Source organism: Leopardus geoffroyi, chromosome D2, assembly GCF_018350155.1.
Source record: "Leopardus geoffroyi isolate Oge1 chromosome D2, O.geoffroyi_Oge1_pat1.0, whole genome shotgun sequence".
In the NCBI taxonomy this organism is placed as follows: domain Eukaryota; kingdom Metazoa; phylum Chordata; class Mammalia; order Carnivora; family Felidae; genus Leopardus; species Leopardus geoffroyi.
Window position 1 is genome coordinate 76,021,835 of NC_059334.1, and position 27,438 is coordinate 76,049,272.

Below are 27,438 nucleotides of genomic sequence, written 5' to 3' on the forward strand. Positions count from 1 at the left end.
GGGGCGGCAGGAGATGAATATAAGGTAAAGGCTCTTGCCTGCCTGGTAAGGAATTTGGACTTGAACCTGATGCACTGGGAAGCCATTTAAGGCTTTTGGGCAGGTGTTTATCAGAGCAGGCTGAGGCAGGGAAGGGAGGAGCCAGCAGAGAGAATCGAGTAACGCCAGCAGGGGATGCTGATGGGCCGGGCAGGCTGTAGCACTTGTCACCTTTGGGCTCAGCTGTTGAATGGGGTTGAGGGGAGGGAGAAGAGAGGGTGACGCTGCTTTGTCGGTGGCAGTGCCATTTCCTGAGACGGGGAGGAAAAGATGGTCTCGAGTGGATGTCTGAGGGGCGGGGTACCGGGGGCAGCAGGAGGGGGGCCTACTGCTCAGGGGAGCAAGCCCCGTGCTGAGTCTGAGCACCCAGCAGACTGGCAGTCAGCGTTCGGGTGGGGTGCGGGGTGGGGAGCAGTTCTAGCAGGGTGGAAGGCGGTGGGCACAGCGAGGGGAGACAATCCTTGAAAACATTTGGCTCCGGAAGGATGTTAGCTATTTTAACGAGGCTGGTGACTCCAGTAGTTCCCTTGCTTCTGGGAAGGAGGGAGGAGTCTGGAGCCAGAGGCAGGGAAGCTGCACAGGCACGGAAGGCCCTGAGGAAATCGGAATGGAAGGGCCCAGAGCCCGGCCCACAGCTGACCTTGCGAGGAGGAGGGAAGGCTGGGCGTGGGTGGAAAGAGGTCTGCGGAATTGACGCCAGGAGGTTCCACTGTTGGTCCACAGCCTTGTTTTCACTGTGAGGGAGGAGGTAGGGTCATTTGCCAGAGAGGAGAAAGGAGGCGGATGGCCCCGGGGGCAAAGATTTTCAGGCGGCCAAAATGGGAGTAAGCTGAGGAGGGAAAGAGGATTGCTTTGGGGGTGGAGGCCTTCAGCGCTCACCAGAGGCTCCCACTTACCTTGAGGTGGGCCATCAATTTAATGCCTGGGCCCTGGGCACGGGAGACCCTTTTCCTTTATTTTTTCAAATACTCAACTTTTAATAAGTTTATTAGTAATTTCACAGTATCCCTTCAGAGGCCGATGAACAAACACCTAGAGAATCGAACCTTCTATCACCCATCTCCTCAGCAACCCCATGGGGGTGGACCAGACAGGACAGCCTCTTGTTTCTCCTTTCATCCAGGCTTGAAACCCCAGGCACCTGCCTGGAAAGGGCGCTGGCCTGTGCAATTGTAAGCCATCCTGGGGGCACAGACACCTCGGGTTCCAGACCCCTGGCAGAGTCCTCGGAACGGGCACCTCGAGCAGAGAGGAAGGTGTTCAAGCAGGAACAGAACAAATTCACCAAAAACTCATCCCTATATCCCTCTGTTATAGAAGAGCTCTGTTTCTTCTGTTGCGGACTGAATTTCCTTTTCAAGCTTATTGCACTGTATCTGAAAAACAAAGTTAAATTCTTAATATTTATATTAACTTTTCTTGCCTTAAGAGCCAAGTTAAAAAAAATATATGTATATATTACAGAAAGCATCTATTTTCCAGTCCAACTTTTTCAGTGATGTCTGATCAACAACAAAAAAGCAGAACTTCTTGAACACTTTGTTATGGAGAATTTCAAATATAAACACACGCAGAAAGAATACAATGGGCCCTCATCTACTCATCACTCAGCATTAGTAACAACCTGCCAATCTCCTTTCATCAGGCATCTCCCAATCCCAATTTGGGGGTATTTTCGGGAGTATTTGAAGGCAATTCTCAGATCTGTCATTTTACCTACAAATGCTTCCGTATGAAATTCCAAAGGACAATGACTCTGTTATGCAACTACTCTGCTGTCATCACACCCACCAAAGTTAACAACAATCCCCCTAATCCCCAGTCACGGTTCTTAGTCTCACGAGGTGGCAGAAGTACTAGCTTAGTGGAAAAGGAGTTTTGCAGGGGACAAGTTTCCCTGTCAAGGTCACTGAGTTTCCAGACCTGAAGGTTGCTGCAGCCCGTGGTACGTCTGAGAAGATGTCTTGGTCCTGGGCGGGAGCCAGACAAGGAGGCAGGGCTTGGGGACCCCACTGGCTGGGGACCACCATTCAGCCACCTCTGTGCCCACCTTGGACCAAAAAGGTTCTTTCAAGGTCTAGCAAATGCCAAGACTTGCTTGGCTGTTGGCTGGGAGAGGCTCAGGAGGGGAAATGGATTCCATTTCCTGCCTCTATTCTGGCCTCTGAGAGCCCTGCCCCTTCAAGCCTTGCATGACCCACCGGTTGTCTTCAGAGTAGAGCCTGCCTCCTGGGCCTGGCCACACAGGCCCTGCTATCTGGCCCCAAGCATGTTGCCAGTCACACTCAGGGACTTGTGCCCAGCTACATTGGACTCCTCAGCTCTCCTATACCCCGACTTGGAATGCCCTCTTCACTCCCCTATCTCTGCCTGTTGAAATCCATCCATGTCCAAAGCCTACTTCTTCCAGGCAGCCTTCCTGGATCAGTCGGCAATTCTCTTCTTTCCCTAATCTCCCCATAGCCTTTTGGTCATACTTACTTCCTAGCAGGTAACAGTTGTTTCCATATGTGACACATTACCCTTCCTGCCATTTGTCCCATCTGTTCTTCCACAGCAGCAGAATTTTAAATAGGTCCAAAATAAAGACCTCATTTCCCAGCTTCCCTGGCGGTGAGGCTTGACCACATGACTAAGTTCTGGCCAATGTGATGAAGTGAAAGTGGCACGTGGCCAAGTGGAATGAGAAAGGTACCATCTGGTACCTTGAAGATGGGGCCAAACCCTAGGAATGGTGGCATGCTGGCCTGGAAGGAATTAAGATCCCTGAGGACTTTATGATGCATCGCTGCCTTATTGGGCTGGTCACCTCACAGAAGAAAGCAAAATGGAGCCTCTGATGTCAAGCAATGACACAAGTAGTCAGAGGTACTGCAGCTCCGAGATTATCGCCGGGACCAGCATCAGCTGATACCCCAGCACTGACAACAAGCCGAACTAGAGGAGGTCTGCAGGGACTCTTCATAAAGGGACGAGTTTTGCAGCAAACCATCAGACTCTTCTGATGTGACCCCTCTATGACCACTTAAAAAGCAGCTGCCGCCAAAGGCACTACCCGATTGATCTGGAACATGACTGAGATCCTTCACGGCTTGACCATAATAAGCAGTAAGTGCTGAGAGCTGACCCTACTGGACCACGGCCTTATCTCAACTGCGCACCCACAGACTGACTTCACGTTTGCTTCGCTAACTGCTGCACCTTTCTGTTACCTTGTTTGTTGTGTGACTTATGTTCTGCTCCATGCGCTGTGTAAGAAGCCAAGTTTAATCACATGGTGAAATGTCACCCAGTTTGGAACCCTGAACCTGCTTTTAGAATCGTGATTCCCTTTGCTTTATGACTGAATAAAACTGGTACTTTATTGGAAAAGGTACTGTGGAAAAACACAACTCATGTGTGCGCCTTCCCAGCGTGCTCATGACACATTTTATGTGAGTGAGAAACAACTTCTACCTTGTTCAGGCTGTTATTTTCGATCTCATTTACAACCGAATGTAATTCTAATTTATTTAAAAAAATTTTTTTAAGTTTATTTATTTTGAGACAGCATGAGCAGGGAAGGAGAAGAGAGAGAGAGGGAGAGAGAGAGAATCCCAAGCAGGCTTTGCATGTCAGTGTGGAGCCTGATGCGGGGCTGAACTCACGAAACGTGAGATTGTGACCTGCGCTGAAACCAAGAGTCAGACACTCAACCAACTGAGCTACTCAGGTGCCCCAAACGTAATCCTAGTTAATACAGAGCCCTTCCTTCCTTCTGTCCTGGTTATTGGCATCACACCTAAACCAGAAATCTGGGTATCCCCTTGGATCCTTTTCTCTTTACTTTCACCCCCAATCTGAATGCTCACAAATTCTAACTCGTCCAATTCAATATTTCTCTCTAACCTACTACCATGGACCTACTCTGAGCCCCCCATCACCTCCAGCCAGAATGTGTCTACAGCCCCCCAGCTGTCCTCCTAGCCTCCAGGACTGCCCCCATCTACACTGTGACATCCAAAGAGTGATACTTCTAAAATACAACCTGACTAAGCCACTCCCCCCTCGAAAAGTCTCCCTCATTGCCTCCCTCATTGCCTCCGTATAAAGTTCTATCACCATGAGGGGCTGGTAAGGTCCTTCCCCCATTGGCCCCGCCTCTCCATAGCTGAATAGCCCACAGGGGAATTTCCTATTTCCCCTGAGCCCCAGGCTCCGGTCAGTAAAGTGGGAATACAAACTACCTTGAAAAGCTGTCTTAAAGACAAGAGACTAACTGCCAGGCAGACAGTCCCCAGGACACAGAAGATGCTGGATAAACAGAAGCCACACTTATTAGGCGTAGAACACCTGTAGCCTCTTCTCTCACACTCTAGCCATGTGGGACCAGAGTGCCCGGGGTGGACCACACCACTCCATGCCTGGGCACAAGCTGTGCCCTTGGCCCAGGCTGCCTCTCCCCCCACGCATCCCCTGCCATGGCCCCCAGCCCCTGGCTGCACCGACGTTGCCTCTGTTGTGCCCACACCACACCTATGTGTGACTGCGTTCCACTGCAGTCCCACTGTGCCTACAGTTACCTGCGTGTGGGAGTCTCCCCCTCACAGGCCCGAGGACCCCAACACATCCATTCGGCCCTGTAACTTTAAGTCTAGTGGCCACCTGACTCCAGAAGGCCAGTGAGAACAGCGGCAGCAAAGTGGGGGAGGATCACCTCTGGTCCTGTCCTGGACCTAGCCTTCCCAGAAGAAGGGTGACCTCATGCCCTCGGAGGCCCCAGCCATAGAGAGTAGCCACTAGCTGAGGACCAAAATGATATCACAGAGTAAAGAACCAAGTTACTCCTAACATTGGAAAAACGAATCCCATGACCCACAATGATGTGTACAAGACAAACTGGAAAGAGACCTGACTATCTAACAACTTGAGGATTCCATATTCTGACTCCCCCGTGGCAGCGAAGGGAGTTCCGCAAAAGGTTGTTCCCTTGGACCTCTTAAAGCACGACACCTCCACCCTCAGCCGGTCGGGATTCCTGGGCTCTGTGGCTTCCCCTTCTCCTACTTCCCCAATCAAAGGCCCAGCTGGCCACACATCATTGCTTTTTCATAGCTACATAAGGCAAGACCCATTTACTCACCGCTGACCCCAGCACCTAGCTGGTCTGGCAGGATAGGCCCCCCATCACTGTTTGGGGAATGAATACAAGAGCCCAGGAGGAAACCACATCATGGCAGCAGGGGAGTGGGAACTTCCCCCAAGATTTAATGACTTTTGTAAATGACATAACCTCTGCAAGTTAAGCCACCTCCTTCACTCTGAGTGCCAGTGCGACCAGAAGTAATTATTTGCAAAAGAGTTCACTTTTATTACAATCTTATTATAATAAGCCATGTTCTAGGTGGGCCTGTAAGGATTAAAAATATATTCTAACATTTTATTTTAATAAATAAATATTTAGTAATGTAAGTTTCTATGTTAGGTGATGGCAAAGTTACCTGAATTAATGATTTTATGAACCTAGATTTGGGTTTTGAACAAGCTCATTCCATAAATTTAAATGCTTTTAAAGACATCACTGATTTTTTTTATTTTTATTTTTTTTTTTTCAACGTTTATTTATTTTTGGGACAGAGAGAGACAGAGCATGAACGGGGGAGGGGCAGAGAGAGAGGGAGACACAGAATCGGAAACAGGCTCCAGGCTCTGAGCCATCAGTCCAGAGCCCGACGCGGGGCTCGAACTCACGGACCGCGAGATCGTGACCTGTGCGCCACCCAGGCGCCCCTAAGACATCACTGATTTTTAACTTCAGTGACAGAAACAAACATTTGAAATTTTCAGCTAAGAAACGCCAGGAATCGCCAAAAGCTGTGACATCAACAATGTCCCTGACAGCAGCAACAGCCTTTTGCGGAGATACTATCTTTAATTCTCTTTAACAGATATGGAAATTGAATCTCACAGAATTTAAACAAATTGACCGAGGTCATGGAGGAGCTGGGAATTTGAATCCAGGTAGTCTGACTCATCATCGATTATAATATATCCTAGTCTATAGAACTACATCGTCTAATACAGAAACCGCTAGCTGCATGTGAGTACTTAAAATACATTAAATAAAAAATTCAGGGGCACCTGAGTGTCTCAGTCGGTTAAGCCTGACTTCGGCTCAGGTCATGATCTCCCAGCTCGTGAGTTCGAGCCCCACGCCTTGGGCTCTGTGCTGACGGCCTGGAGCCTGCTTCAGATTCTGTGTCTCCCTCTCTCTCTGCCCCTTCCCTGCTCACACTCTGTCTCTCTCTCTCTCAACAATAAGTAAACATCTAAAAAAATAATTAAAAAAAAAAATTCTGTTCCTCAGTCACATTAGCCACACTGCAGGTGCTCAACAGCTATATGTGGTTAGAGGTGGTTGTATTAGCATACGTATCAAACATTTCCATCGCTGCAGAAAGTCCCATTGGATGAGGCATCACTATGGAAGGTTATGAGGTATCTAAAAAATCTCAAAGGTTTTTTAAATATCCCAGAAAAATGCTTCTGGTATATCACTGAGAAAAATAGAATCCAAAATGGCACAAGTGATCTGCGGGACGGGATTAAATAATGTTATTTTTATACTTTTGTAAACTTCGCAGATTTCTTACAATTCTCTTTCTCTTACAACGAGGAGAAGAAAAAGGCGTGTTTTTGTTTGTTTGTTTTGTTTTTGTTTTGAGAGAAATTTGAATAGGGGGCACTTACCCGTTCAATTTGTGGGTACATACTAAAAGAAACTGGCACCATCAGTCCCATTACTAAGACAGTACAAGACAGCTTGAAGGTCCATAATGACCATGGATATTGCCGGAAAAACTGGGTCCTGTAAGAGACAAGGTTACTGGGCTTTCTTCAGAGGTTGGCCCTCCGCTCTAATGGTCTTACGTGCAGCTGGCCGGGCCCACGCCTTGGTCCCCACTCACCAGCAAACAAGCGATACCAGCAGCCGCACTGACAGAGCGCTCGCTGGGCGTCAGGCCTGGGGTTCAGCACTTCCCAGGCATTTGCCCATTTGATCCCCAACAACCCTTTGAAGTTTGTGTTATCATCACCCCCTTTCACACAAACAAGGACACAGCCACCGACCAGTTAAGTCACTTGTCCAAAATCCCACACCTCCAAAGTGAGAGGCCAGATTCTAGATGCTGGGCTCTGCTGACATGCATGGGACATTCTGACCCAGCCTGGGAGTCAGAGATCCAGGGGCCTGGGTCCGGCTGCCACTGACAGACTGCAGGGTCTTGGGCAAGACACCTTCCCTTCCTGAGCCTGGGTTCATTCACACGCAGAAGAAAAGGGCTGAGTCAGAAGAGCCACCGAGGTCACTCCAGGTTGGACACTATCACAGCTGTGAGGGCCCATTGGGAAACAAATGCCATCCCTTCTCCCCAGGTCGCTCGTGTCACTAGGTGGGCTTCAAGGGATAGACTGGAGGGTGCCAGCTTTCAAAGGAAGCCCAGCTCTGACCCAGCCAGACTGGTCCATGAAGAAACTGGCCAGCATTAGTCTCTACAGCCATCCAGCCGGTGGCCCATGGGAAGTAACACTTGGCTCTAAGCGGCATGCTGCTACTTCTAGAAAACACTCCTTATGTGGTCCTAACGAAGGCTTTCTAACTCACCACGCTGGATAGAGGGGATCGGTTCCAGTGACCCCACCTGGGCCAACTGAGTCCTCCTCTGGGAGTTTGTGAACTGAGTGGAAGACATTCCCTGTCTCTGCTGGGGTTTGCCATGTTTCTATCACTCCTCCGGACTCCTTGAGGATAGCAGCTGGGAGGTGTTGGCAGTCATGTCCCTCATCACCATGAAGAAGCCAGTGTGTGGCAGGACAGAGGGAAGCTGACACCGTGAAGATAGGACTGTCCCTGCCGTGGGGCGTCTGCTCAGCTGCCCTGGGCTACGCTCTCTGCCCGCACCCAGTATCTAAACCAACACATCTGCCTTCCGGCCTAAGCTACTGCATGTTGGGCTTGTCACTGGCAGGTCCCCAGGACTTCCTCCCAACCGGCCATTTCTTGCTTCTCAAAAGGGATGATGGTCTGCTGAATCTAGGCCACTTAGGCTAATTTAACACATGCTTGAATGAAGGGGGAAGGCAGGCTTGAGCCACACTCACAACACATCAGAGCTGGGAGAACCTGCCAAGCACCTCAACTCAGCATTCGAGACCTGAGGGGCTGTGCCTCAGCAGGTGCTGGGACACTCCCAGGAACACACAGCTAGCTGAGAACAGGGTCTGGGTGAGATTCCACATTTAAGGAACAGGCATATCTGGATTTCCATGCGTGCCCCACGTGAATCCTGCTGTCCTGTGATGAACAGAATGTAGCAGGAAGGTGACCAAAGAAACTTCTTCCCATCCCTCCCAGCAGGCTCGGTGTTTGACAAGTTTTGTAAGGATTTTGAGTGTCAAACGTCTATTCCTACCTGCCTCTTACCTTATGAAAAAGTGGGAGAAGACTTCAGGGATAAAAGCGGAGGTCCCAAACAGCACGATTCTGGACGTCGCCGTATCTTTAACGGCCTAGTAGAAATGGAAAGGAAGCACCTTAACACACGGCATGAGGCCATTTCCGGATATCCTTCGGCAGCTCTCCTTTCTCACTTAGAAAAATAATGCAGGTGGAGAGAGGTGGAGGCAGCCCCACGGGCATGCGGCTGGAGGACCGCTGGGGTGGGTGCAGGAGCAACTGGAGACGGGATTTGCCTCCGCTGACTCCACAGTGGTCTCCGTTGGTCTGCCAACCACCCAAAGTACAAAGCAAAGGCAGCTTAGAGAAAAATTGTCACCTAGAACCAAAGGGCAGGCCCCTTGGTGGAAATGTTGGAAGGGCCCCCCGAGGACTGCTGCATGATTTCCTTCCAATCCAGGACGCTGCCACAGGCCTCCTGATCCCGAGCAGCAGCCCAGATATTCCTACCCCTTTGAGTGGAGGAACGTTCCAGAAGTCCAGCTCAGAGGGCACTGGGTGTGGCATCACACCCACACGTGCCATGCACGGATCCACCTGCATGCACCCACCTTTTGCTTGTGTAATGAGGGGTGCTGCAAAATCTTACTTTGCACAAGTAAGTTGTACGGTTGATAACATTTTGTCATCTTTTCTATAATATACATTACTCTATACATCCAACATTTAAACATGTTATTTACTGTATGCGTTATATATGCACAAAGTCATGTGTACTCAAGGGCAACGTAAGAGACTTTCCGGGGAAATTCTGACTATAGATGACACTCACAGGTTAACTTCAGAACCCCAGCCCCGGGTAAGGCATGACTCCACGGACAGCACTGCTCTGCCCAAGATGAACAGGCATGAGGCCACTGTCCCCTTCCAACCCCGTCTCTTCCACAGCTGGCTTCCCAGGACGTGCCTACAGCCTGCCTTCTGGGTTCCCCTCCCATGCTCGCCAGCCCCGCTCTCTGCTTCCCACATCAGATGATGCTCAGCTCATCCGATTCCTCTGCAGAGAACGCCTTTCCCCCACAGGGACAGAGTGGGCCGAGGAGGGTGGCACTTAAACTTTCAGGAATATAAAATACAACTGCTCAACTTCAGGGAGAGAAAAGCGGCTGCCGAGTGTGGTGTGTTTCCACGTCAGTGGGGCGAGGCCGGCCTCTCTCCACTTGTGTGTGAGGGGAGGACACTGCAAAGCAGACACCTATACTGGGGGGCACTGGGACATGTGTTACACTCCGCGGCGGAGTGCCTTCCAAGGCCCATCGAGGGAAAACAACGCGGACTGGCCCCTGAAATCGGATCAAAGGTGCCCTGTTACAATCAGATATTGCTGGTTGCGTAGTTTCTGAAATTTTAGCCACAGAAAATAAACCTTTTGGTGACAGGGAAATGTTGAAAGAATGCTTATCCTTATGCACAGTTGCAGACACTATTCTTTTTATTATTATTATTATTATTTTGGAGAGAATGAGAAAGAGAAAGTGTGCATGCATGCACAAGGGGGCAGGAGAGGGGCAGAGGAGAGAGGGAGAGCAGGGGAGAGAAAGTGAGAGAGAGAGCGCGAGCGAGAGAGAATCTTAAGCAGGCTCCATGCTTAGCTCAGAGTCTGATGCGGGCACAATCCCACGACTCTGGGATCATGACCTGAGCCAAAAATCAAGCCTCAGATGCTCAACCAACTGAGCCACCCAGGTGCACCAATAAACGTTTTTTTCTTTCTTTCTTTTTTTTTGTTTTTAAAGCAGACCCCATCAAATCTTTTACCCTAAATTGGCCTTCATGCAAAAATGAAGCTCCTCCTGGACAGATGGACTAGACGTCCTGACAGCTAGCAGGGCCTGAGGCTGCCTCCCCTGGGAGGCTGAAAGCTCCTGGCTCCTGGAGGGAAGGGATCCTAAGGCCAAGGGTGTGGCTGTGCTCACACAGCACCTGGAGGGCACGAGGAGCCAAGGAGCAACTCACAGATTAAACACCTGCTCATGGGGCACCTGGGGGGCTCAGTCGGTTGGGCATCTGACTCTTGATTTCAGCTGGGATCCTGATCCCAGCATCGTGAGATCGAGCCCCATGATGGGCTCTGCACTGAATGGACCCTGCTTGGGATTCTCTCTCTCCCTCTACCTCTCCGCCCCTCTCCCCCAGTCTTGCTCACTCTGGCTCTTAAAAATAAATACACCTGCTCTCATTCTTCGCTTCAGCTGTGCAAATGATTCACAGCAGCCCTAGCACCCTACAGGTAAAGGGAGCTGAAGACAGATGCAGACAGATGGCCATCCACATAAAGACTTGCGTGGAAGTTCAGAGCAGCGTTATGCATAACAGCCCCAAACTGGACATAATCCAAATATCCGTTGCCTGGGGAATGGATACACAAAACCTGGAAGGCACATCCATACAATGCAATGCTGCTTAGCAATGAAAAGCAACAACCTTTCGGCGCCTGGTAAAGGCGGATGAACCTCAAAAGTGAAAGAAGTCAGACACAAAAAAACACTTGTACAAGTCACTTACATGAAATTTCTGAAAGGCAAAACTATGAGGACAAAAAGCAGATCAGTGTTTCTCTGGGGCTGGGGGTGGGAGAAGGGAGTGGTTCAATGGGCACAAGGGAGATTTTTAGGATGAAAATGTTCTAGATTTGGACTGAGACGATAGCCGCATGACTGCTTAAATTTACTAAAATTCATCCAACTATACTCGCGTCACAGGTGAATTTTATAGTATATAAATTACATCTCAGTAAAGCTATTAAAAATGTCTTGTTAGGGTGGTTCTTAGGCACAAAACCTTTGTTTCGAAAACGAGGTGTTTCAGGCAACCACTTGTCCCCTTGTTACCTGTAATTCATTTAGAAAGGTGGCCACTACCGGGGCGCCTGAGTGGCTGTCGGTTAAGTGTTCAACTTCAGCTCAGGTCATGATCTCACAGTTCGTGGGTTTGAGCCCCGCATCAGGCTCTGTGCTGACAGCTGGGAGCCTGAGCCTGCTTCGGATTCTGTGTCTCCCTCTCTCTCTGCCCCTCCCCTGTTCACACTCTGTCTGTCTGTCTCTCTCTCAAAAATAAACATTAAAAAAAATTAAAAAAGAAAGAAAAGATGGGCTCCTATTTTTCAGACACGCTACTAAACGTTCTGGCAGGAATCTGGTGGCGGGCATGTAGCTAATGGTTTGTAATTCAGCTCAACTCAACACATCTCCGGAGGCAAGGGAAACAAAAGCAAAAATGAACTACTGGGACCTCATCAAAATAAAAAGCTTCTGCACAGTGAAGGAAACACCAGCAAAACTAAAAGGCAACCGATAGAATGGGAGAAGATATTCGCAAATGACATATCAGATAAAGGGTTAGTATCCAAAATCTACAAAGAACTTATCAAACTCAACACCCAAAAAACAAATAATCCAGTGAAGAAATGGGTAAAAGACATGATTAGATACTTCTCCAAAGAAGACATCCAGATGGCCAACCGACACATGAAAAAATGCTCAACATCACTCATCATCAGGCAAATACAAATCAAAACCACACTGAGATACCACCTCACACCTGTCAGAATGGCTAACATTAACCACTCAGGCAACAACAGATGTTGGCGAGGATGCCCAGAAAGAGGATCTCTTTTGCATTGTTGGTGGGAATACAAGCTGGTGCAGCCACTCTGGAAAACAGTATGGAGGTTCCTCAAAAAACTAAAACTAGAACTACCCTACGACCCAGCAATTGCACTACTAGGCATTTATCCAAGGGATACAGGTGTGCTGTTTCGAAGGGACACATGCACCCCCATGTTTATAGCAGCACTATCGACAATAGCCAAAGTATGGAAAGAGCCCAAATGCCCATCGATGGATGAATGGATAAAGAAAATGTGGTGTATATATATATACATACATATATATATATATATATACACACATGTATATATATACGTATATGTTTATATATATATAACATATATATATAACATTTATATATATATAAATTTATATATAAATTTATATATATTTATATTTTTATTTATTTATATATATATATTTATATATATATATATAACATATATATATATATGTTTATAGCAGCACTATCGACAATAGCCAAAGTATGGAAAGAGCCCAAATGTCCATCGATGGATGAATGGATAAAGAAAATGGGGTGCATATACATATATATATATATATATATATATATATATATATATATACACGTATATATATACACACATATATATATATATGTATATATATATATATACACACACAACGGAGTATTACTTGGCAATCAAAAAGAATGAAATCTTGCCATTTGCAACTACGTGGTTGGAACTGGAGGGTATTCTGCTAAGTGAAATTAGTCAGAGAAAGACAAAATCATATGACTTCACTCCTATGAGGACTTTAAGAGACAAAACAGATGAACATAAGGGAAGGGAAACAAAAATAATATAAAAACAGGGAGGGGGACAAACAGAAGAGACTCATAAACATGGAGAACAAACTGAGGGTTGCTGGAGGGGTTGTGGGAGGGGGGATGGGCTAAATGGGAAAGGGGCATTAAGGAATCTACTCCTGAAATCATTGCTTCACTATATGCTAACTAATTTGGATGTAAATTTAAAAAAAATAAAAAATAAAGTTAAAAAAAATTTAAAAAAATTAAAAAAGAAAGAAAAGGTGGCTCCTATTTTTCAGACATGCTACTAAACGTTCTGGCAGGAATCTGGTGGCGGGCATGTAGCTAATGGTTTGTAATTCAGCTTTGTGAATCACGGACAGGGTTTACAGCAAGATGTTTGTGAGCCAAACAACGCTATATTTACCAACTGAACGAGCAGCCATCTTTTCTTTTTTTTTTTTTAATTTTTTGTAACGTTTATTTATTTTTTGAGAGAGCCAGGGACAGAGTGTGAGTGGGGGAGGGGCAGAGAGAGAGAGGGAGACACAGAATCCAAAGCAGGCTCCAGGCTCCGAGCTGTCAGCACAGAGCCCAACATGGGGCTCGAACTCAGAAGCTATGAGATCATGACCTGAGCCGAAGTCACACGCTTAACTGACTGAGCCACCCAGGCGCCCCATCAGCCATCTTTCTGACCTCCTCTTCTGCTGACACATAGGGCAGAGGGTGTCCCGACAGGAGTCCCCTTGAACACTGACACCATGAGAAGCTATTATTCCCTTCACTTCTTATTGGGCTGTTCTATGCTGCTGTTCAGGCCATTTGCACACAATTGCCTCATGCTATGATTCTTTAGCTAATGGCATTCCACAGAGAAAAAACAAAAACAAAAAAAACAAAAAAATCTCACCTGCTGAAAAAGTAATTTTACAAAAAGTTCAAACCCCAAATGAGACCACCATAGGCCAGTCCAGTTTCTTCACCCTGAATGCACACAGAAGCCAGGGTGTTGAATTGAGCAAAAGAATTCAACTATTTAATAATAAAACTTATTAAAAATTGAGGCCTTGGGGGCGCCTGTGTGGCGCAGTCGGTTAAGCGTCCGACTTCAGCCAGGTCACGATCTCGCGGTCCGTGAGTTCGAGCCCCGCGTCGGGCTCTGGGCTGATGGCTCAGAGCCTGGAGCCTATTTCCGGTTCTGTGTCTCCCTCTCTCTCTGCCCCTCCCCCGTTCATGCTCTGTCTCTCTCTGTCCCAAAAATAAATAAACGTTGAAAAAAAATTAAAAAAAAAAAAAAAAAATTGAGGCCTTGGAGGGGTGCCTGGGTAGCTCAGTTGGCTAAGTGTCTGACTCTTGATTTCAGCTCAGGTCGTGATCTCGAGGTTCGTGAGATTGAGCCCCGTGTGGGGCTCTGTGCTGACAGCGTGGAACCTGCTTGGGATTCTCTCTTTCTCTCTCTCTCTCTCTTCTTCTTCTTCTCTCTCTGTCCCTCTGGCATGCGCTCTCTCAAAATAAATAAATAAACTTAAAAAAATATTTACAACAAAATTTTTAAAACTGAAGCCTTTTTGAAGAGTTCTGGTCAGAGCATGGTTTTTCTCAGCCCAGCCTTGCCAGCAGACTGGTCCGGAAAGACGAAGACTATAAGAAAATCTGCTGTGAGGGGGACCGCGAACACTGCTCTCAAATCCAGACAGGGAGTCACTGACTTCCACAAGTGCAGAGCAGCCTTGGGGGAGTGTGTGTGGATGCTGAGCTGGAAAAATAAAATCTCACCCTCAGAGAGCGGCCTAGCATTTGGTGGAAGCCCGTCTGCGGCGGTCAGTCTCATGTGTCAACCTGGCTAGGCGATGGGACCTGGTACTTAAACCAAACACTGACGTGCTACCGTGGGGCTATTTTGTAAATGTGGTTAACATCTATAATCAGTTAACTTTAAGCAAAGATTACCTTCCATGGTGTGAATGGGCCTTGTTTAATCAGTTGGGAAGCCTTGAGAGCAAAATCGAGAAGGTTTTCCCAAAGAAGAAATTTTGCCTCAACAGCTCTTGAGTTTCTAACCTGCCGACCTGGCCTACACTTGAGCAACCTATGGGCCCTATGATTGAATCAGCCAATTACTTAAAATAAATACACACATGCATACATACGACTGGTTTTGTTTCTCTGGAGAACTCAGACTAATTGCATATTACTGGTGTAAAATGGAAACATCATTTTAAACATCACAGTGCAAAATGGAAAACCGCTCTGTCTGCAAGAGGGAAAACAGGATAAGGAAAGATGGAAGGGAGACATGACTTGGGTACAGCTCTCAAACAGAAAACTCAATGCTCTACCCAAGAGGCAAGCCAGCTAAGGCTCCATTGTGTCCCCTTACCTTTGTCCCGGCTTTTCTGGAATAGCCCATGACATTGCCTTCCTTGTCCATGACTTCAATCCCTCGAATGGGCTCAAGGCTTCGGGCTGCAACAACATTCATGGCACTGATGTGGGCTGTGGATGTAGAGAAGAAAATGCACAACAGAGGGTGAGTTTGGCCCAGTGAAGGAACACCTTTTCTGATGTCACGCCTCTTTCTCTGATGGCTATGCTTCCTCCGCCCTCAGGAGGTCACCTGGTGGGAGCTGGCCAACCGAGCTCTGTCCTGGGGCTGTGGAGCTGGATCAGAACTGTTGGCTTCCCAGTCAGTTGGTCCTTCCCTGACCAGGACCCAGCACCAGGTTTCAGCACCTCTGAAAGTCCAGCCCAGCTCCCTGGGAAGATTCCAGGAGAAACCCCAGGGTCCTGTAAACACACCCCCCTTCTTTGCTTTAGCTGGTCTGATCAGGTTTCTATGACATTCTCCCAAATTTTACCGCTCACATCATTCTGCCAACACTTCAAACCGCTATTATGATTTCCAGAGTCAAACATGGAGTGTGAATTAGTGAATCTGCAGGCTGGCAAACTTGAAACGGTTAACATCTCTGTTGCTCCCACTAGAGTCTGTCCACCAGGCTGGAATCCCCCCTACTGCCACCTATTCCCTGTGTGACCCTAGGACAGTTAATGTTCCCCTGCCTCAGCCTCTGCTTCTGTAAATGGACTAACGATATTGCTACCCATACATTTTTGTCAGGATTAAGTGAAATAATACATGCACAGGGCTTGCACAGTCTTGCAAACGTAATTGTGTTCATCCTCTGACAATGAAGAGTATATCTACAGAGCAAGTGTCACCTCTCAAACCAAGAACCTAGTTTGGCCCCGGGGGCCCCGGAAAGCTACAAATAGCAGCTGTCATCAGTCACAATGTGGCCAAGGGACCTGGCTGTCCCCAAAGATGAAGGAAAGCTCAAAGACCACAGAGACTGCATGCTTCCTGCTTACTCAGAATGATGATGGGAAGGGCTTTTTTCAATAACATGTTATTCAGCCGCATCTGGAGCAAATGAGGGAGTAACTAGAAAAACAAGAGAAAAATCATTATTGCCTAGGTCCAAAAAATCAGCTGAACATACTCAATAGCAAGAGTTAGCATCAACCTAGTTCCTGGCACAGGTCAGGCCTTTGCAAATGCTCTCCGTGTATTTTTTAATTCTTGCAACGCTGAGGTGTTCTCCCGATTATCAGCGGAACACACGGAGGCTTAGGGAGGTTATATAACTTGTCCAGAGTCACTGAGCCACTAAGAATTTGAGCCAGGATGCCAACCCAGGCTTATCTGACTCTAATGTCTGCGTTTTTAACCATCACGGTGCCCTGACATCCAAAGCAATATATGATTTGTACATGTTTATCTAGCCTAAATACATTTTTTAAAAAGGTAAGAGTACTGAGTATATGCCTAGAAACTTGGGATGCTCATATGCTTATTTGGGGGGGGGGGTGACAGGATTACAGGTGACCATTTCCTTTCTTATCTCTTGGTCATACTTTCTAAGTTGTTTGAATTGAGGGGGTGGCTGGGTGGCTCAGTCAGTTGGGCGTCTGACTCTCGATTTCGGCTCAGGTCACGATCCCAGGGCCATGGGATTGAGCCCCATGTCAGGCTCTGTGTTGAGCATGGAACCTGCTTGGGATTCTCTCTCCCTCTCTCTCTGCCCCTACCCTGCTCACGCACGCACTCTCTCTCTTAAAAAAAAAAAAAAAAAAAAAAAAAAAAAAAAAAATTTGAATTAAAAAACAAAGATTAAAAAAAATAGTTTGAGTTGAAACATGAATTTTAATCCAGAATATTTTGTTTTGTCCCGAGGAATAAATAAGATTTGACAGATTTTTAAAATACCCACTCCAAAAAAGGATGAAGAAGCAATTACTCCTGTCCCTAGTAATAGACTCTCATGTGGGCGACGATTCTAAGGAAAAAACAAAAGTACATACTTAGCAAATACCACAGTTTTACCCTGGAAGGATAATTAAAACAAACAAACAAAACTCCAAAAGAAATAACAGAGCATTGCATACCCCCTGGGCCTCATAATACTCACATAACTTGCGTTTCCATTGATAATGTTGAATGCTGTAGTGTAGGTGTAGAAGGAAACCTGCAGAAAGACGGAGGCAAACAGATCACACACTGGTTTCGAGCACAACAGAATTCAGTCATCATGAAATAGAAACAGTTGTTACCTGGGGTAAAATCAGGGACTTCAGACTTTTCACCGACAGCATCGACAAAAAGATCTTTTAAGAAAATAAAGCAAAGTTTTAAGTGTTTTGGGGGAGGGGGAGCTGCCGGGCAAAGGACTTCCCAGGGGAGATGCAGGACTGCGCCCCCCAGGAACTGGGACAAGGAGGCGAAGGTCCAGATGCAGAAGGCTACAGGGCAAGTGACGCCTACAGGGCACTGAGGACACCCGGGACTCTCACATGGGTCCTTGCCTCAAAGACCTGCGATGCAGCAGGGCGGGGCAGCTGAGAAGTCTGCACTTGCCAGTGGGCGCACACACAGGACGGGTGTGGGAGAAGTGACGGAGGAATGCTGTCACTTTGTGAAAAAGCACCCCGTGAGAGTGAAGGTGGTACAGCCTCTCTGGGGTGGGGGTGGGGGGGGGCAATCCCAGGTCCCAGGAGAGGGCCTGTACTGGGCAGGGGTGGGGTGGAGGGTTAAGGGAGAGAAGGTCACGGACAGTCCTGTGTGCTTGCAGCAGGGAGCATTTCATCCGCCTTGTAGCGCTCTGAGCACAGTAGGCATCCAGAGAAAGGACTACCTTGTGACACAGGGACCTTCAAGAGGCCCAGATGCCTGACTGGATTAAGTGTGGGGGGCAGGGTGAAAATACAAGAGCAGACAAGGGTCAGAGGCGGGGGGTGGCGGGACAGGGCTCCAGAGCTGGAGGACACAAACCGCTGGGGTTAGGAGATGAGTGGACATCTTCCTAAACCTGGGGTCTCAGCTGACTCACCATGGGTGCCGTGAAAGGTAGGAGGGCTGGCAAGGAAGAGAAGAGGGTCAGTGACTGCAGCTGGCCGAGGCAGGCACCCACCCGAGAACCTCCTCTCCAGCGCCCTGAAGGCACAGACGCCAAAGGACAGTCTTCATTGTTTCATTTTTTCCTAATAATAACTATGTGCGTATGGCAAGCATTTCAATCAGCACAGCAAGGAAAGACCTAGCGAGGCGCCCCCGCCCCCTGGGCCTTCCCAGTCCCTCCAACTCAGGGCAACCGCTGTGAACCCGCATCTGTTCGTCCTTCTGCACGAACTTTGTACATCTGTGATGCAGTCATTTGTAATAAGAAATCCGTATTTGCTCTTCGTCCCTGTTCCGAGCACAGAGACCCTAACGCCCTTGGGATTTCCTCAATGAGAACAGCAGTGAAGGCGAAATGAGTGTCTTTTGTACTCCTAAGAACCCCGGTCCAGCTCACCTGAGTTTATGTTAATGAGGTGACTTTTGGAAAGCCCCTAAGGAGGGGCTGGTTGCCAGGGGAACCAGCCAACGTATGAGGGGGTTGGACCTTTCGGCCCCACCCCCTACCTCCACCTCCAGGGAGGGGAAAGGGGCTGGAGGCGGAGCTAGTCACAAGGGCCAATGATCTAGTCAACCATAGTGATAAAGCCTGTTTTTTACAGTGTTTTAGTTGCTGAGGACAAGCAGGTGCTGGCAGAGCAGAGGCCTGGGGAAGGTGTGGAAGCTCTTTATTCCCCAGCCCACTCTGTGCATCACTTCCATCTGTTCCCGAGCTGTATCCTTTAATAATAAACGGTGAATCTAGTAAGTAAATGGTCTTCCTGAGCTCTGTGAGCCAGTCTAGCAATTTCAAGCCCCAGGAGTTGGGGGGGTTGGGGGGGGGGGTGTGTGAGGACCTCCAATTTATAGCAGGTTCGTCAGAAGCACAGAGAACCTGGACTTTCAATTGGCCTCTGAAGTTGGGGTGGTCTTGTGGGCCTGAGCCCTTAACCTGTGGGGTCTGTCGCTGTCCCCAGGTCGACAGTCAGGACTGACTTAAAACTGTAGGACAGGGGCACCTAGGTGGCTGCGTCTGAGTCTTGATTTTGGCTCAAGTCATGATCTCACAGTTCATGAGTTTGAGCCCCATGTCGGGCTCTGCGCTGACAGCACAGAGCCTGCTTGGGATTCTCTCTCTCTCTCTCTCTCTCTCTCTCTCTCTCTCCCCCTTCCTTGTTAGTTCTCTCTCTCTCTCTCAAAAATAAATAAACATTAAAAAAAAACCCAAAAAAACCAGGGTCACCTGGGTGGTTCAGTCAGTTAAGTGTCCAACTTTAGCTCAGGTCATGATCTCACGGTTTGTGAGGTTGAGCCCCGCGTCGGGCTCTTTGCTGATGGCTCGGAGCCTGGGGTCTGCTTCGGATTCTGTGTCTCCTTCTCTCTCTGCCCCTCCCTGACTTGTGCTCTGTCTCTCTGTCTCTCAAAAATAAATAAATGTAAAAAAAAAAAATTTTTTTTTAAATCAAAAACCTATAAGACACCTGGCTGGTGTCACAGAATTGAAGGGTGTGGGAAAAGCCCATGTCTCTGGTGTCAGAAGCGAGGCATTGAAAGGAGAGACAAGTGTTTTTCCTCTACTAGATGGAAACTCCCACACTCTCTGGTGCTCTCTCCTGCTCACAACACTTATTCATACAAACAGGATCACTATACACTGTTTCATATTGTGCCTTTTTTCCCCTTAATACTAGTTCCTGGAGATTCATTCTTCTACATTAGCACATGGGATTTACCTCATTCATTTTAATGAATTATTTAACTATAGTCTGAATCGTTGGATATTTATGGTGTTTCCAGCTTTTTGTTTATCACAGAGAGAATTTATAGTTAAAAGGGCCCTGTATGATCATAGGTTTTATTCCCCTCATTGTAATTAAGATGTGAGAGAGAGGATACTACATGGAATCCAAAACACTTATGAGTTACCAGTTCTAGAACCATCATCAATGAAATGATCGGCTGTGTTTCTTAGCAGATAACAGAACAAAGTAGGTTTCAGACCCAGGCCTGTGCCCTCACCCCCAACCTTCCAGATCTTTCCACAGCACTGGATGCAGCTCTGGGCCCCAAACCTGCTCTTCTCCACTATCAACACCTAGACCCTTCAAACATCCCTTTTAAGCTGTTTCCAGACTCACTGTCAGAAATCCTTCTAGACAGAGTTTTTTAACTGTTACAAGCCATGTTTTCTCAACCCGCTTGTGAAAATTGGAATCTGCTCACCTGCAGGTCGAAAAGGAACGGGAATCAGTTTGCTGTTGTCAGGATGCACTGTTGACTTCACAAGAGCAAACACAAGGGTCAGTCTGATGTTTGGTTTTGTTATCGTAGCAGGCTAAAAATTAGCAAGGGGCTGAAACTTACAAGACTTCTCTTCCAAGCTTCTTGTACCTAAAAAGAGAAAAAACAAGCAAAGCTTTTAAAGGTGAATTGGCAGCAAAAAAGAAAAAGAAAATCTCTCCAGTCTCATTTCTGGTGCCGCCTTTACTCCACCTTTCAGAGAGTGAAGGCCAGAACTGTTCAATGCCACATGGACAGAATAAATCAAAATAAATGAGTCAAGGACGCCTGGGTGGCTCAGTCGGTTAAGCATCCGACGTCGGCTCAAGTCATGATCTCGCGGTTCATGAGTTCGAGCCCCGATCAGGCTCTGTGCTGACCTCTCAGACCATGGAGCCTGCTTCAGATTCTGTGTCTCCCTCTCTCTCTGTTCCTCCCCCCTCTCACTCACTCCCTCTCTCTCTCAAATATAAATAAATGTTTAAAAAATTAAAAAAAAATTAATCAAATGTATCAAACAAACAAATGAACTAACAATAAGCAATAAGATGATCCACAGAAAGAAAACAGCCAGAACATTAAAAAGTCCTAAATCTCTTACCTTGGAGAGGACTCAAGGCCAACACCTAACTTACTCTTCAGGTGAGTACCTGAATCTAGCCTGCCCCTGGTTCAGAGAAGAGCAGGCAAGGTGATGCACCATGCCATTAGCCAAGGCACCTGCATCTGAGCCAGGCTGTGAGCCCAGAGGCCCTATCAAGTTCATAAACACACACACACACACACACACACACACACACACACACACACACCAAACTAAATATGTGAGCTTTCCACAGGCTGCCTCACAGGACTGATGTCTATAGGCTCTGGAAAGCCCCATCCACCACAAGGTAGATAACAAATGCTTGGTTTAACTCTTTGGGCAGGAGTGTAATCCTGACCTGGACCACTGCCTCTAATGGGAAATAGATTCTGACTTCAGAGGCCTGCCTGAATTCTGGAGTTTCCCATGGGGCTGCAGGGATCAGTCACAGAGGATCCCCACTAATATCTAAGCACAGGAGGAACCCTATGCTTTTTTCTCCTTTCCTTAATACTAGCTCCTTCTGCTAGTAATCTGGTTTACGAGAATGAATCCTCACTACATTTAAAAGAAACTAATCCACGGGGCTCCTGGGTGGCTCAGTCGGTTAGGCGTCCGACTTTGGCTCAGGTCATGATCTCGCAGTTTGTGGGTTCGAGCCCCATGTCGGGCTATGTGCTGACAGCTCGGAGCCTGGAGCTTGCTTCAGATTCTGTGTCTCCTTCTCTCTCTGCCTCTCCCCGACTTGTGCTCTGTCTCTCTCTATCAAAAATAAATAAACATTAAAAAAAAAAAAAAAAAAACTAATCCAGTTTTAAAAAGCAGATCCCCTGGGCAGTGTTCACTATGACAAGACTCCATCTGATATGAGACCATGCAAGCAGAATCTCCTGAAGGCAACCACATCTGACCCTGAACCAGGCACGGGACACATACCCTTCGGTCCTCCAAGTCATGTATGAATGCATCTTCATTTGTTAACAATAGTTGCCTTGATTTTTCTATTTTTTCCTATAATCAGAGAGAAAAAAAAATCAAGCAATGATCTCAATATTGTTTAGCTATATCCTCAGATTTAGGAATCACATGCTCCTTGACATCTGATTTCAGTACAACACACTGATGATGTTCTCTACTCCCTTAGAGTTTCCATGAGGATAGTCCCGTGTGGCACTCAGATCCAGAGCTCCCAGCTTCCCAGACAGCTCCAGCAGCTCAAACCACGGGTGCTGCCACCTCCCTCCCATTCTCTGATGTCAGCTGTCTCCGTGAGAGCCACCGCCATCTGCCTGGCTTTGAGAGTTAGAAACCTGAAGATCTCTCCTCTCTCTCACCCCCACATCTGATCCATTCAGGCTTACTTCCTCTCTTCATTTCTTCTTAATTTGAGAAAAAAAAAAAAAAGGAATTAAATACAGAAAATACAAAGAATGAGTACATACTCCCAATCCCCTTCCACAGAATTAACAGCTATAAACATTCAGTTATATTTGCTTCCAATTTTTTTTTTTTCTTTTTCCCCCAAAAGCCATTACCTGCAGTCTCCTGTCTCCCTATTCTATCAGAGAAAGTATTATGAGTTCAAGGTATGAAATTCCAGTCCACTTTCTTATACTTCTACAAATAAGAATACATGTATCTGTAAACAAAGATGTAGTTTTGGTTTATATTGTCATCTGCATAAATGTTGTACTTTATGCGTCTTGCTTTTTCCACTTAACATTGTAGATGCTTTCCATGTAACATCATACACGTGTGTCCACGTTAATACTATACATGGCTAACTAGATCATCATTTTCAACTTCTATTAGTATTCCACTATATGAATATACATTATATTTTCCTATTTCCCTACTGATGGGCATTCAGGTTATTTTTCTCTATTATAAACTAGACTGTGGGGCACCCGGGCGGCTCAGTTGGTTAAGCATCCGACTTCGGCTCAGGCCACGATCTCACGAGCCCCAGGTTGGGTCTGTGCTGACAGCACGGAGCCTGGAGCCTGCTTTAGATTCTGTGTCTCCCTCTCTCTCTGCCCCTCCGCGGCTCACACTCTGTCTCCCTCTCTCCCTCAAAAATAAATAAACATCAAAAAAAAACATAAAAATAAAAATAAATAAACAAGGCTGCCTGGAACAACTTGAACACAAGGATGGGAGTGTCCCTGTGGCTCTGGCCCTGGGGGGTATTGCTGGTGACAGGGCATCTCCTCTTCTGCCCTCAGCAACACATGGTTCAAACCCTGGTCTTTCACTCAGATAGCTGAGCCATTCCCTGAACAGCTCACCTCATCTACAGTCTGGTCCCTCTGATCCTTCGCCACATGGTGACCAGAGACCCTCTGAACCACAAACCTCACCACCTCGCCCTGCAGGCTAAATGCAAACCCCTCTCATCTGAATGACACACAAGGCCCTTCAGGAACTGCCTGGTTCCCCAACGTACTGACCGGACTACCTGCTCTCTCCCCTGGGCTTTGCTTACAGTCCCTTCTATCTGACCTTTCCTGGATGCCTCCTCCCTCTGGCCTTCCACCTCCCTTAGAACCCGAGGTCAAGGTCTGTGACCACCTCTGCCAGTCTGTCCTCCATGACCAGGGATGACTGTTTTGATCCCTTTTGAACCACCAGCACCTGGCCCAGAGCTTGGTATTACCTGTCAGCATTTGCTTACCCACCTTCCAATCTAACAAGCTCATTCTGAAGGAATGAAAACGTGATAATATATACGGGTTCTGTTTCCACTGCTTTTCAAAAGGGACACACGGTCTTCCCATTTCAGAATAAGATGTGAAATGCGTTATCTCAGAAAACAAGGAAATACTCACAATTGAAACGACCAAATTTGTAGGATCCAATAACTCTGTCCACTGAACGAATCTCTGAATAAAAGACTGGAGAGGGAGAAGAGCACCAGAGAGGTTAGTGGTGGCAGAAAAGAAAAGATATATGGTAATAATAACGGTGAACATAATGTTTGAGACCCTAACAGGGCTTCTAACTGCAGCTCCTGCAACATCCCCATGTTACAGGTGAGGTAAAGCTCATGAACGTACCCAAGAAAACCCAGCCGGGACCAAACCGAGCAGCCTGTGCTCTTAACTACTCTAATATCAAATTACTCTCGAGGGTTAAAAGCTCAGACTCTGGGGTCAAATGGGCCTATCTATGTTCCCATCGCACAAATGACCTGGAACCAACTACCTAGAAAGTTCTCAGAAGCTTCTTCTTTACCCTCTTATCATTGTTCTAAGACTTAACGAGTCATAAAGAACCCGACACCCCAGCCAGGCACCAAAAAAGGCAGCTCAGTTCACATGTGGACAGAGGAAGTGTGGTTGGCTTCCAAAACCTTCCCCTTCCCCTCCCCCACAACACACACCACCTCTGCAATGGTTTTGGCTTCCGGTCCTGGCTCTGCCTGGAAAGCTGGAGTTCCCTGTCCCCTTTCAACTTCCCTACTCAAAACCAGGCTAGGCCCTCCTTTAGGTAAGGCTGAAAGAGAACACCCTAGAATTGTATGGTCCAATTAGCCCCGTGTGGCTCTGGAGCCCCCGAAATGTGGCCAGGCCAAACTGAGATATGCTGTATGTGTAAAATAGACACCAGATTTCAAAGATGTAACAAAGGGATGTAAATATCTCATTAATAATTTTTACATTGATTACGTGTTGAAACGTTAATATTTTATATTTGTTGGGCTAAATACAATAGACTGTTAAAATTAATTTCTGTTGTTCCTCTTTACCCTTTTGAATGTGGCTACTAGAAAAATTTTAATGACCTCTACGGCTCCCATCGTATTTCTATTGGGCAGCGCCGCCCAGTCACCGCCTGGAGGCGGGGCCCGCGCTACTCCCTGTCTACCGCTGCCGACAGCCCCTGTGCCATCCGAGTGGCTGAGCCTACGGAGGTTAGGAGGGGCGGGGGTGGCTCCTGGATGCACCTGTTCCTTTCCAAGCTGGTGCTCAGCAACAGCTTAGGCAGCGGAGGGCAGACCCCTGCGAGGCGGGGCCTGACTCTTCAGGGCGATGGGTAGGGTGACCTTGTGACGACCCTCGCTAGCCAGGCCTGGGGTAGCGGTGACACCCGGTAACAGCCCTGGCTGTCGGCCTCCCGCACGCTTGGGTTTCCCCTTCGTCCCCTCCCGGGGTCTGAGGTGGGAAGGCGGGTGGTGCGACCACGTGGCCTACCCAAGGTCACCCGGGCCAGCCAGCACTCCAGCCGGTGACTTCACGCGGCCCAGGGCCTCCCCGCCCCCAGCCGCGCCGGGCCCGGGCCGTACTTGGCGTTCGGTGATCCAGAAGCGCACGTTGGGCTCCATGCGGGGGCCGCGCCGCTGCACCCTGGGAGCCGCCCGGCCCCCGCGTTTCCTCCTCCTCCTGCTCCTCTTCCTGGGACCTATGTAGTGGAGGGAGGCCGCCGCCACCCCGCCAGGCGCGGAGGAGGAGCCGGGCGGCGTGCCCCGCCCCAGGCGCGCGCGCGTCCCCTGTTCCCGCTGCCGGTTTCCTGGCTCGCCCGCTGCTCTTTGTCGCCGCGCGCCAGTGGCGGGAACCCGGTGCGCCCGGTATTCCCGCTGCCGGGTCCCCGAACTCCCGATGCTCGCTGTCACCACGCTCCAGCGTCCAGATCCCACGCCTCCATCCCGCCCTGGTCCCCGTGAGCCTTCCGTCCCCGTGCACCTGCCCATCCTCCTGCAGACCAAGTCTTCCCAACCTTATTCTCCCTTTAGGGTAGCTGGACCGCTTCCAGGTTGGAGGGGTCACCTATGGACCCCTCTCCCCCCCCATCACAGTACCTACTGACAAGAACCTGAATCTTACCCAGATGACAGGTGTGCCAACCTTTTGGAAGGGCGTTGGGGATAGTCAGGATTGGCTACTTAATTTTCACGGTGAAATTTGAAAATGTGGCATGCCTTATTTAAAAACGATTGAGAGTTTCAAAAAGTCAACATCCTGAGCATTAAACCAGGCCCAGGGCCCTTCTAAGTGTGGGGCCCTGACCCTGCGGGTGAAGAGGGCACTGCATAAAGTGCAATCTCCCAAGTTTTTCTCTAATGCTGGGGCAGTTTCAGTTCCTTCCTTTGAATACCAGATCAAGTAGGGTCTGGTTGTGGAGAAGAAATGCATCTGCCCTCCTCCTGCTGCTACCTCCCCTACATCCTGGCCCTGCACTGGGGTGGGTGGGGTGGTTGTAGAATGTGTGCTCCTGGACGTTTAGGGAGTTCAGGGGTCTTCAGGAGTCTTGGGTTGAAGACCATAAGTTACTTAGTTGGATCGCATTGGTGAAATCAACATAAATGGGTCTATTTAGTCATCTGTAAAAAGAGGACAGTAATCGTACCCATTTTAAGGTTTTGTTGCCGATCAAATGAGACGAAACATGTAAAAGCCCTAACATGACCCTGGGTCCGTTGGAAAAGCTCCGTTTGGGCCTTTAACAGCCAGCTGGCCTGTTCTGTCCCTTGCCTTGTCTTGCCTTTCCCTCCAGGGACATGAAAGCTTAAGGTTTTATGCAGGCTGATGTGAATTTGTGCCCCCTTTTGCTCAGCTCACCTGGCTCACTTTTCAATAACCTCAAGAGTTCATCTCCTTTTCCAGGAAGTTCACCCCCATGCCAGTGGCTGGGTAAGCTCCCCCCTCCCCAGTGCTCCCCTCACACCCCAGGAATGCATGTACTGCATATTGTGCCATAGTATTTAGCACACCTGTGTTATTTTCTGTTGGCTCTACCCTCAAGTATGTCAAATCCAGCTCAGCTTCTCTTCTCTGGACCCTTATAGTCTAGTCTTAACAAAGGAGCCAGAGTGATCCTCCTAGAAAAGCGCTTGAGGTGACTCTTGTCAGTCAAAACCTTCGAAGAGACCTTCTAAATTATAAACCTTCTAAATTCTTAGAAGAGAATCCAAAGTCCCCAGTTTATCCATAAGGCACTCTGGGCTCCCCGTGACCATTCTCCTCCTTCACCACTGCAGTCTCACAGCCCCTTCAATTCTTCATCCACTCTACGCCTACTCTTGCCTCAGGCCCTTTGCACTTGCCAAACCCTTTGCCTAGCACCCTCATTTTCTACATGTTTTAGCTCACTGGATCCTCATCAAAACCCTGAGGTATGACAATTATTGCCCTCATTTTACAGATGAGAAAACGGACCTGGACATTGACTGTAAGGCCTTCCTGACGACCCCATCTAGAACATCTCAATTCTCTG

General features: G+C 48.0%; 1 protein-coding gene and 1 long non-coding RNA gene across 2 annotated transcripts; one reads left to right on the forward strand and one right to left on the reverse strand.

Annotated features, from left to right (window-relative positions):
• Positions 1-1,008: 1,008 nt before the first annotated feature.
• On the reverse strand, positions 1,009-25,672 carry SFXN4 (sideroflexin 4). The gene is made up of 14 exons (XM_045439114.1): positions 25,511-25,672; positions 24,054-24,119; positions 22,162-22,236; positions 20,724-20,750; positions 20,583-20,637; positions 18,313-18,338; positions 17,537-17,590; positions 17,395-17,451; positions 17,197-17,262; positions 16,295-16,367; positions 15,303-15,418; positions 8,504-8,589; positions 6,769-6,886; positions 1,009-1,415 (listed from the first exon to the last, which is right to left on the reverse strand). Exons 1-14 carry the CDS (start codon positions 25,547-25,549, stop codon positions 1,338-1,340), a joined length of 936 nt encoding a protein of 311 aa, XP_045295070.1. The 5' UTR covers positions 25,550-25,672; the 3' UTR covers positions 1,009-1,337.
• Positions 18,348-23,000, forward strand: LOC123577150. Its single transcript, XR_006701729.1, has 2 exons — positions 18,348-19,095; positions 22,336-23,000. It is a non-coding gene; the product is annotated as an uncharacterized LOC123577150 (long non-coding RNA).
• Positions 25,673-27,438: the final 1,766 nt, after the last annotated feature.

Coding starts and splice junctions, on each gene's coding strand:
- SFXN4 (XM_045439114.1), bottom strand. CDS start 25,549: ATGGAGCCCAACGTGCGCTTCTGGATCACCGAACGCCAA. Junction 18,339..20,582: donor CGTTCCTTTTCGACCTGCAG/GTGAGCAGATTC, acceptor CTTCCTTGCCAG/CCCTCCTACCTTTCACGGCA. Junction 1,416..6,768: donor TGTACCCACAAATTGAACGG/GTAAGTGCCCCC, acceptor TTTGTTTTTCAG/ATACAGTGCAATAAGCTTGA.